Source organism: Ctenocephalides felis, unplaced genomic scaffold (genome assembly GCF_003426905.1).
Source record: "Ctenocephalides felis isolate EL2017-DRISC unplaced genomic scaffold, ASM342690v1 CF-g0.4_SCAFFOLD_01170, whole genome shotgun sequence".
NCBI lineage: Eukaryota > Metazoa > Arthropoda > Insecta > Siphonaptera > Pulicidae > Ctenocephalides > Ctenocephalides felis.
In genome coordinates, this window is record NW_020537324.1 from 82,965,158 (window position 1) to 82,977,657 (window position 12,500).

Below are 12,500 nucleotides of genomic sequence, written 5' to 3' on the forward strand. Positions count from 1 at the left end.
TAATATTTTGGCGCAAATATCACTTAAAAAACTGTTACATTTTTACATAGAGATGAAACAAACATCTTTATCTATCAGTCCAATTCTATTTATTGTAATACGATATGAAGCCCTTAGTAAAGCAATAATATTCAGTTTAATGACGAGTTGAAATAATATTTGCATTTGTTTATCTTATAGAATCACTTGAAGATATAGCTGTTTATGCGATTATGGAACTTAAAGATAAATTTGTTCCGAGAAATTTAAACTTTAGTGTATTATGTATCAAATAGCGCTTATGTAAAAATACCGAAAATACCGGTATTTTTGGGGTAAATACCGGTAAAATACCGCTGAAAAAATCGATCGGTTTACCGGTAATTCGGTATACCGGTATTGCATTCCCTAGTTCACACACACACTTAAAATTTTTATTTACCATTGCGATTGTTTACATTTTGTTTCATTTTGGTTTCTTTTTTTCTCCCTGTCTTTTTTGTGACTTAACTTGTCCTTTTCCCGATTCCTTTTGTTTGTCCTTTTCTCTCTCTCTCTCTCTGTCCTTTTCCGACGTCGGAAACAGTCGACGATCACCGAAGAGACGCGATTGGCCTATAATAGCCTGATCGAGCAGCCTGCAGCCAATAGGAGCCTTTCGACGCTGAACGGAAACGTTGGAGTGGGCGTGCCGGCCGTGGCGGCGCCACCGGTCAACCAGGTGGCGCCTCTTCAAACTCAGGTGGGTAAAGGACACATTAATATATATATATATATATATATATATATATATATATATATATATATATATATATATAATAAGAGGATCGTGTTAGTTACAACACTTATAACTCACGAACGGCTGAACCGATTTAGCTGAAAATTGGCAGGGAGGTAGTTTGAAGTCAGGAGAAGGACATAGGATATTTGATTTCATTCAAATTCAAAATTAATTAATTATAAACTATCCATTTAGTTTATTCTATCTATGATTCATATTTTATACATGACATTTACTTTTAACTGCCAACTGTCAACCAGTGTTTTTGTTTTGATACAAATATATTAATATAAATATTTTAATCTCCACTAAAAATTATTACGAAATGGCAAATATATTAATTCGTAATAATAGCAAGCGATGCCAGATGGGCGATGAAAAACATTTATTCTTGGAATGTAATTATTTATATACTTAGGTATTTAAGTATATTTGTTTATGCGTGTTTAAATAGAGTATTTGAGCTATTTATAATCAGTAATAAGTATAATCATTAACAAATTAAAAAAAAAAGGAAATATAGTTTCTTAGCATAACCTCAAAATTTGAAATAAAAATGTAAATAGTTATATATTAATTGTTGTTAATTTATATTTTGTTGGTATTTTATTTTTATTTTTTCAATTAAAAAAGCTGCTTATTTTTGCCATTAGGCGGAACAAAGTTCGCCGGGTCAGCTAGTATATATATTTATATTTTACCATCTAATTTATTATGAAAAGGAAAGTGTGTGTGCAGATAGAATTATTTTAAATTATTTCAAAGTATAAAAAAATAGAATTTTTCAAAAAGATTCAATTTTACAGAGTTCTAAAAGAGAAATTGAATCTTCTCTAAAAAAAAAATTTTTTGGTGCGGGAATCTCCAGCAATTTACTTAAGGCACAATGCCATGCACCACTAGTTCTATTTATACGCAAACAAGCAAAAACAATATTATTCTCAAAATTTTGATTCACTTGTCGCTAAGTTAAAAAATTCTAACAAACAAATAGAATTTTACTCATGTTATTTCCATAAGAAACTTGTTTGGAGTGCGAGTATGACTATCTTAAAGGCTATATTAAAAGCTAAAACTTTAAGGGATTTTTTTTTATAAATTTGAAAGCATTTGAGCCTCTGGGAGCAAAGAAATTCGGAAAAATGTATATTAAGGACCATCCTAAATATTTATTTATTTATTATTCAACGCCCAAGGCAATAATATAATATAGTTACATTTTAAAGTGTAAAAATTTTAAACTAAATAGATAATATGTGAGAAAATTAGAGCATTAAGAGTCATAGATAGCTTGTATATACGTGGTCTGTTCAAAAAGTACCCGGAATTACTAATAAAATTTCGCGGGTCTGGAGTGTCTGATTGTCAAAATTTTTTTTTATTGTGTTGGTATACATGCCCCTAAAGTATGATGAAATTTTCAGCTATATTCACAGTTTACTTGTCTGTGTGGTAGTCGCTAAGGTTCGACGTGTTTTTCTGAGCTCGGCGATTTTACAATGGAAGAATTGAAAAGTCAAAGAATTTGTATTAAATTTTGCGTAAAAAATGAAATAAAGTGTTGCAAAGTGCAAAATCACCAGATATGGCTCCGTGTGACTTTTTCCTATTCCCAAAGTTGGAAGAGACCCATGAAAGGACGGCGGTTTTCCTCGATTGAAGAAAATCGCTGAGAGTGCTCAAGGACATATCAAAAAGTGAATATCAAGGGGCTTCGAAAATTGGAAAAAACGCTGGCATAAGTGTATTATATCTGGGGGGGACTACTTTGAAGGGGACCACATTAATGTAGACGAATAAATAAAATTTTTTGAAAAAACGAAAATTCCGGGTACTTTTTGAACAGACCACGTATATACACGTATAATATATATAAACTACAAATATATAACATTAAATAAAAACTAATAAAATTAAACATTTAATAAACTATAAATCACTATAGTGATACATAAGTATACTTAAGACAGTCTTTTAAGGATAATTTTTCTGGCTTGATTTTTTATATTTGTCATCGACAGACCAAAGATAATATATTTATTATTTTTGATATTTTGAAAAATGCGCGTGAAACAAATTTGGTTTTAACAGCAGATATTTACAAAGTTCTATATTCCATAAACTAATGTTTGGTACGATAAAATTGAAGCGTTCAAGAAATTCAGCATCATTCTAAAGTACCTTTCATATATCTAAATTAAAATATAAATTATCCCATGTCCCAAGTTTTGTGCAAATCAACTTTAAAATCGGGTCAGTAGTTTAGAAGTTTATTCGGAACAAACATGGTGACTTATATATTTTTTTTAATAGACAACCACTGTTACTACACCCAGCATTACAAGCATTTTACAAAGTGGCCCGCCAGTCACAATGGCACCGGGTGATCAGTAGTCTTCATCATCACCAGGAGGACACATTGAGCAGTTCACCGATGGACGAAACGAATCCTTTGAGGATTTTAAAGAGCAGCAAAAACTTTCCAGCGGTAATAATAATTGTTTTATAATCTCTTATACCAAGATAATTGAATTAGTTTCTAAGTCTGTTATTATATTTAAGGTGAGACCTCGTGTAAGGTACCCTGCAGGAAGCGATAAACTAAGGACTCTGCCCAACATTCGTAGACATATTGATGATGTTAATAATGATGCCACGTCCAATGGTGGTGATGATGTTAGTGTACCTGAAAGTCCTAGTTATGTTACAACCACTTCACACGGTGGAGGCTTTTCATATCCTGATGGTAAAAAATAAATATGATCAACAGAATTCTACGATGATTTATCTATAAGATTCTAGAGGTTTTATGTGTAAATTAATATTTTTCAGAATCCAATGATACAACCAATCACCAGTCAGATCAAACCTAGTACCTCTGCCACCAAAAGATAGAAATTTGACAGCCTTATCCAATCGTAATGCTGCCAAACGACATACCAGGAAACATCCCTTGGTCATATTACCAGCTACGTCTGGGGTACAAAGAACACTCGACAAAGTCAACCAGGTAAAAAATAATATAATATCTTCTATATATATAAAAATAAGTCGGGTTTTCCTTCCTGACGATATAACTCCAGAACGCACAAACAGATTTCGATAATTTCGTTGGAAAGGTCTCGGGCTCCGCAAGGTTTATAGCTAAGAAAATAAGTGGTGCATGGCATCGTGCCCTAATGCAAATTGCTAGAACTTCATGCACCGTAATTAAAATTCAAGTAATGACACTAGTGAGAATTATCAGAATTATGCTTGGTTAAGTCAACGAGCAATTCTTGCCGCAAAGAATAATGATGTACACGCACTGAATTTCAGCATTAAATCAAAAATTGCTGGCGATTTGGTGACATATCAATGATTCCGACTGGTCTTCCGTTTGACTTCAAACGATTGCAATTACAGTTTGCCTTGCGTTCGCAAGAGCAATCGCTTAGTGTTTGCGGGATAAATTTCAAATAGATTATTTTTTCACATGGACAGTTATACGTTGCCTATTCACGAGTTGGAAAACCATTCGCTTTGTTTGTGTTAGCGTCAGACCAAAAAACAAAAATGTGGTTTACCAAAAAGCACTTAATGAAACGGATAATTTGCGGATTCACTTTCATTTACTTAGAGAAGTTCAACTAAAAAAACACTTCATTATTGTAATCGAAATAAATTCATTACTGTTTTATAATAAAATCAAATTTTTCCTTTTCAAATATAAAACAAACAAAACAATTCTTCATCTTTCTCACGAAACCATCTGGTGGCGAAACGGAGTTCGTCGGGTTTGCTAGTATATATATATATAAAGAGTATATATATATATATATATATATATATATATATACTAGCTGACCCGGCAAACGTTTGTTTGCTAAGTGAGGGTATATTCTAATCAATTTCTAGAGAATCAAAAACATTAATACTTTAGGTGTATAAGAATGTGTTGTTTGAATGCTATATACAATGAGGCATTATAAAAACAAAAAATCCTATTAGTTTGTCTGTATTTTGTCAATACAATCAAACTGGAAGTTTTATACACTTTCTATAGAAACATGGTATAATTCAATCCAAGTCTTTTTTGGTCTTCCGAGTTATTGATTACCTTTCAAGTTTTCAGATCCTTTTTGGATGTTGGATTTGTGTATAATTGTAAATAATACTACTGAGCTTATACAAAATTTTCAAATATCTGCGAGGAGAGATAGAAAATGAATTAAGTATTTTCTTTTGGCCTGCTTTTTGAAAAGTTTCAAGTAACATTCGATAAATTTAATTTTACAATTTTTTTAAATTTTTCATAACTCGACGTTTCATCAATTTTTTGTTTCATATTTATTTTTTCGTGCAATTTCGTGTGTTTTTGTGTTTTTTTCAAATTTATTTATTCACAATATATATTTGTTTCAAAACTAATTTATTAAATTGGTTATTTATGTTGTTTTACATGTTTTTATTTATTTTTGTCTGTAATTATGTATTTTTTATATTGTTTTCAATTGTAACCCTGAAATATTTAATTATAACACTGAAGATGGGTCAAATCAAGACCCGAAACGTATGTTCTCTGAAAAAAACATTTTCCTTCAATAAAACTGTTTTTAATTACTGGATGAATGCCCAAGAAACAATATAAATATATATATATATATAAATATATATATATATATATATATATATATCTACTTATATCTCTTCTATATCTAAGAAGTTTGTTCATTAGTGCAACATATTTATGTCCTGGTTTTAGATTACACCTGTAGAGACCGTCCGCCTCTAACTTTCCTCCACAAGTGCAAAGAGTGTCACCCACCAAGATCGTCACTTCACACGGGACCAGCGTCACGTCTCATCTCACTAACGTGACATCATCTCACACCACAAACGTCACGTCACTTGTTATATGAACCAGTGCGATGTCGTAGACTTTGGTAGTAAATCCAAACAGGATAAGGAATTGTTGGCGAATAATTTACCAAAGAAGAACTGTCGGACGTGAAGGTAATATTTATTGGAATATTTAATAAGTATTAAATTATATATCTTATATATAAAAATGGAGCTCTCTTTCAAATGTCCGAATAAAACTCGAAAACGGCTGAATCGATTTGGCCAGTCTTAGTCTTGAAAAATTCGTGCCAATCCAGAGATTGTCCAAAAGGTGAGAAATTATTTCAAATCCGCGTAGAAACTTTACATTTTTAATTTGAAATTTTTGTAGAAGCGTAATCTAAATAAAACAATGGAAGGTTGCTAATCCGTGAAATGTCAAACGTTTTTGACAGATGATGTTCAATTACATTCAATAGGATATTTTACGTGAATATTATTTAATTATAATTAAATTGTAGTAAGTATTTTGTTTGTAGTTTTGTTTTTGTAGTTTTATTTATATATATAAACGTTAGTAAACGGGCCGCAAGTGTTATTAGAGACTGAAAATGCACTTTATGCATATTTTTCTCAAACACGGTGCTCTGAAAGATCTCATTTGTATAATTATATACTCATTGGGTATTTATAAAACATTTTCCAGGTTATATTATTTTTTATTAATGTTATTTAATTCAGAACCTAAATTTGGTATCAATCAAAGGGACATTTTGTCGAATAACATTTTCCCAGTTATAATTTTGCAGAATTTATCGAAGAATATAGAAATATATGAAGGTCCGGGGTTAAAAAGGTCCACCACCGATGTGTCAAAACCAGTAAAGTTAAGCATTGTTTAACAACTATTTGAAAGTAGAGGGAAAAGATGTATAACAAAAATACGGGGCCCCCGAGCCAAGGGCCCCCAACGATCGCAAGCAGAAAGCAAAACTACAATTTTTTAAAAATTTATTAATTTTAACGTAGTTTGCATTTTCTTTTTTTATCGAGAGGTTGCACTTCAACTTGTAAGCTATTGCTTTTAGGGGCACAACTAGTGTGAAATTTCGAAAAAATCGTTTTTTGTTTTTTTTTCATATTTCGGTAGATTGCACCTTTAAAAATAATATATAAAAATTTCAAATTGATATCTCAAATAGTTTTTGAGTTACAGCCATTTAAAAAGTATATATATAGTATATAGTACAACGATCATTTCATCTTTAAACGCGTTTTTCTCGAAACAGCATTTTCCGAATTTGCTGCAGTGATTACTCAAAAACGAATGATCCGATCACTATCAAATTTTTTTATATGTTCTATATATAGTTCTCCGTAAAATGAACTATCGACTTTTTGATCGAATCAAAAATCGAATTTTGGCAGTCGAAAAACGACCAAAATTTTGGGTAAAATTCGACTTTTTTTGTTTAAAACGCTGCCATTTTGTCAATTTTGATTTTTTTTCTTTATCGTAGTTCATTTTATAGGCAATATAATCTAGTTTAACGAGAATTATTTTTTTTTATTTCATCCACGTAGAAGGCCGGAATCACTGCAGCAGTGAAGGGCCTTTTTTTGTCGCGCCGTTGGAGATCGACGATAACTTAAAAAATATTTAATTGTTTTTTTCAAAAATTTTACTATGTATTCTTAAAACATGTATAAATATATTCCTAAAATTTTGAAATGATTGATAAAGTAGTTTTTTTAATATAAATTCCCAAAAATCACCTTTTTTTAGGCGGTTACACTAGTTGTGCCCCTTAAGAGAATTTATTCTGCTGCAATATTTTTACAAGCTCTAGCAATCAATTCAATTAGTAAAGCTTTTCCACATTCGATAAGTTAACAAATCTATAAAACTAATTCAGATTATACATTCTTCATTGAAAATTGGAATTTGGAATGTTTATATTTATATTTATATTGTTTTTTGTATTTTGTTGTTATTACTTGAATTCTCTGCATGACGCGTCAGTTTAATAGTTAGTTAGACTTTGATAAATATGATCAACTAAATCATTTTCAGATATCTTTCTTCACTGTTTGAAAATATAAGTTTATGTTCCAAAACCTTATAACACGCCAGTAATGACTTACAAAAAACTAGTATTTTATTAGGTAATCTCTTGAATAGACTGTGCGAATTATCATATGAAAATTTATTGAAATAGTTTGTTGAAGTACAAATAATTTGCAAAAAAATGGATTGCAATAACTATTTTAAAGAATAAAATACAGAACAAAATATAGAACAAAATGATAATGAAGCGTTATTATCACAAGATTAGAGAATTTTAGACCCGATATCTTATTTTAATGTACGTGGTCTGTTCAAAAAGTACCCGGAATTACTAATAATTAAATTTCGCGGGTCTGGAGTGTCTGATTGTCAAAATTTTTTTTTTTATTGTGTTGGTATACATGCCCCTAAAGTATGATGAAATTTTCAGCTATATTCACTGTTTACTTTGTCTGTGGTAGTCGCTAAGGTTCGACGTGTTTTCTGAGCTCGGCGATTTTTACAATGGAAGAATTGAAAAGTCAAAGAATTTGTATTAAATTTTGCGTAAAAATGAAATAAAGTGTTGCAAAGTGCAAAAATTCACCAGATATGGCTCCGTGTGACTTTTTCCTATTCCCAAAGTTGAAGAGACCCATGAAAGGACGGCGGTTTTCCTCGATTGAAGAAATAAAGGCCGAATCGCTGAGAGTGCTCAAGGACATATCAAAAGTGAATATCAAGGGTGCTTCGAAAATTGAAAAAAACGCTGGCATAAGTGTATTATATCTGGGGGGACTACTTTGAAGGGGACCACATTAATGTAGACGAATAAATAAATATTTTATATTTATATACGAAATTCCGGGTACTTTTTGAACAGACCACGTATACTATTGCTGTTTGGATATATTAATTTCACAAACCAAACAAAGATTTCAAACCTGTAAGTAGTAACATTTGTATTTTTGGAATCGAGAGTTAATAAAAGTTTACGGAAAACTGTCGACTGAATTACTGTACCTAAAGAAATATTGTAAAATATCTCATATGATTATGACCAATTGATAGTTCTAGAAATAGGTTTGAATACAGAAATCTAAGAAATTTATTTCGTCAAGGTACAATGATGGATGCAATAGGCTTGCATCCAGTTTTCCCAACGAAATAACAGTATGCATTTTTTCTTGGCCCTTAATTACAATTAACAGTTAAAATCGCAACTGCTAATTTTTTTAAAAAAAATTAAAACTAATTAAAAATTACGTAAATACTTTAGGACATAAATGTCTACCAGACCTGTATGTTCCTAGAGACAGAAACTTTATAAAATTTAAAGATCACTAAACAAGTCAGTTTCTCAAAAAAAAGGTAAGGAGAGTGAAAATATATCTGAAATCATTTGTGAAAAATTATTGAAATTAGATAGATAAATAATTAGAATGATAAATAAATATTCTTTTAATTTTATGTATTTCTATATTTTGGGGGGCCCCAAACAAATTTTGATACGGGATATTTATGAAATGTGAGTTTTTGTTATCATATGTTGTTTTTTCTTTAGCAAGTTGAGTATGAGAATATACAATCAGGCGAACCAAAAAAGCAGGAATCGAAGTCTGTGGTTTTGCCCAGGAGACATCAGTCGTTGAACGATGTGCCGAGTACGCAGGACGTCGATAGGGCTTCGATGGATTTTGAAAATTTGGTCGAGTCTGACTTTAATTTTGAGACTGATGATGCGTTTTACGAGCCTGGTGAAGTGCCAGTTGATGAAATAGGTAATTGAATAATAAGATAGATTAATTAGTGGTATATGGCATTGTGCCTTAAGGCAATTGCTGGAACTTCCCGTACCGTAATGAAATATTCGAGAAATTTTAAACGTTTTCAAATATATTATTACAAATACTGTAATTGTTTCATTGTTTTTGCCATCTTGTTATATCTGAGCAAATCAAATTTAAATCATAAAAAAAACTAGTTGGTTTGGTATTTAGCCTTGAGGCAAGTTACATGAACTTCCCGAAATGTGTAAATAATCGACTTAATCAATAAAAATAAATAAATTTATGAGTTATTATAAGTATTCCGAGTGGATTTTTTACACATAATTGAAAACGAACGAACACTTTGAGTCGGAGTATTTTCTAAAAGCAAATTTTCAAAAATCAATAATTTTTATAATTGAACCAGTTTCCAGGACTTTAATGGTTTATTATGTTCAAGACCAAGTACTTTGTCATTATACCAAATAAATAGTCTAATTTTAATTTTAACAAATGTCAAAAGAATTACTCATTTTCTCAAACTTTGATGAATTTTTAAAATCATCACTAAAAAAAATTCCATCAAATCGGCTTCAATTTTTGTTTCAACAGTTAATTACAAGAAAACGGCTCGGTAGATTTTCACCTAAAACTGAGAAACGATAATCCTCATCGAGATGCATCAAATGGCTTTTAAATTTCTGAAATCGGTTCAGGCGTTTTTGAGAAAACGTCGATGAAAGTTCTAATTTTGACAAATGCCAAAAAGACCATACTAATTTTTGCAAACTTTGACAAATTTTAAAGCTAAACGAGTTGTCGTATGGCCATAATATTTTAGTATAATCTAGAAGATAATGGTATCTAACGCCAAAAAATAATCATACAAATCGTCGAATTTTTTTTTAAACTTTCTAAAAGGCAAAAAAATTGTTCACATACACGCACATACACACACACACACATTGTTTTTATTTAAATTTGTTCTTATTCGATTCAGAATAGCTTGAAACGTCGAGAAAACATAAAATTAGCGAGTCGGATTTTTTTATGAAAACATAAACTTCTCACTCGGGAAGTTAATAATTATTTCAAAATCAGTATTTGATACTATTTTGATTTAGGAGGCAAAAATTTTGCATCCAAACATCACTTCAAATCCAACGACGTCGCTATGGTGAGATAAACTGCCACATTGTCAATTTTTCACCGAAAGTATTTTTTGATTTTGAGTACTATTGTTTAGTTTACAATATCTTTAAGTATATGTTATTTAATTGTAATAATTATAAGATGTATTGTTAATTTTAAGTTAACAATAAAAAGAATATAAGTAGTTTGATTTTTATCATATTGTCATTCAGATACTGCAGTGTCTGCAGCAGCAAGACCCAGGCTGGCTTCGGCAGATGCTGCTGTTTCAGTTACCATACCAGGTGTAAATTTGGATAAAAATACTATTGCAGAGCATGATGTTAGCTGTGAAGATTTACTGGATTTTGCAGGTAAATAAAAATTTAACACAATATAGTAGAAACTAGTTGTAAGTGGCATTTTGTCAAGGCAACTTGCATGTAATTTGTGATATGGGTAACTAATCGATTTAAATAATAACTAGTGGGGTGTATGGCATCGTGCCTTAAGGCAAATTGCTGGAACTTCCCGTACCGTAACGAAATGTTTGAGGAATATTAAATGTTTTCATATTGATTGTTATATAAAATACTGTAACGTGGTCTAATATTTATAAGATTTATATAAACTGAATTGCAAAGTTGAAATAATTTGTTTATAGTATATCAGAACAGAATTAAAATTAATATCTGAACTATTTTCGATAAACAAAAAATTTAAAAAAAAAAAAAAAAAATAGGAACATTTTTTACAAAAGCAATTATTTTGTTGAAACAAGCAGAGTTCTTTGAATAATTCAAATCGGACGCTTAGTTCTCTCAAAAACTGCCATTTTTTGCTGGACCTGCCTTTGCCAGAAACTAATCAACATATCTCCCCATCATTTTTCATTTTCGATTTTCGACCCATTACAATAACTTACCCTACAGGAAATAATGTTTATTTTATACTATTTATACATTATTTTACATATTTGAGAAAAATATTTTATCCTAATTAACTTTTTCCTAATATTTAAATTCAATTTAAGAAATGTTTATATTTTATTGATCATTATTACATTTTCGACTATGAATTGCCATGGTTTTTCTTTGTGAATCAGCATGTGTCTTTGCAGACTATCGAATCGTGTGAATGTCTTATTACAAACATTACATTGATGAGGGCGTATTCCTTTGTGAATCAGCATGTGTGTTTTCAGAGTACTTGATTGTGTGAATGTTTTATCACAAACATTGCATTGATGAGGGCGTATTCCTTTGTGAATTTGCATGTGACGTTTGAGACTTCCTGACTCCGTGAATGTCTTATTACAAAAATTGCATCGATACGGGCGTATTCCTTTGTGAATCAGCATGTGTCTTTGCAGATTACCGAATTGTGTGATTTCTTATTGCATATACTGCATTCATGTATGCGCTCATCGTGAATGTCATATGTGTTTTCAGATTACATGATTGTGTGAATGTTTTATTACAAACATGCATCGATGAGGGCGTATTCCTTTGTGAATCAGCATGTGTTTATTCAGATGACATGATAGTGCAAATGTCTTGTTGCATATACTGCATTTATGGGGGCGTTCTCCGCTGTGCAAACGCATGTGAGTTTTGAGATAACCTCTTGCTTTGATAATCTTATGACAGATTTCGCATTTTAAAGAGCGTTTTCTGCTATTACTAGGCTTGTGATCGACCATATGCTCTTTTAATTGATCAGATTCTGCAAATGATTGATCACAAATGTCACATTCATAAACTGCTGGCTCGACTAACTCCTGTTTGACCTCTTCTTCGATAGTTACTTCACAGTTCATGAATCTTCCTAAACAGGTTTCATCATTCTCAGAATACGATTCAGATTTAACAATATCATCAGAAACATCAATATCATTCTGAATTTCTCGTTTAATGTCTTCTTCTGAATATTCTGGTGGTTCAATTTTAATTGCCGGATCATTCATTGA

General features: G+C 30.9%; 1 protein-coding gene across 1 annotated transcript in view; it reads left to right on the plus strand.

Annotated features, from left to right (window-relative positions):
- The first annotated feature begins 8,917 nt into the window (after positions 1–8,917).
- Positions 8,918–12,500, plus strand: part of LOC113367801 — a 5,065-nt gene continuing 1,482 nt past the window's right edge. Inside the window, exons 1-3 of the mRNA XM_026609380.1 lie at positions 8,918–8,932; positions 9,196–9,412; positions 10,765–10,905. Of these exons, the coding sequence (XP_026465165.1) occupies positions 8,918–8,932; positions 9,196–9,412; positions 10,765–10,905 (373 nt within the window). The remainder of the gene's footprint in view (positions 8,933–9,195; positions 9,413–10,764; positions 10,906–12,500) is intronic.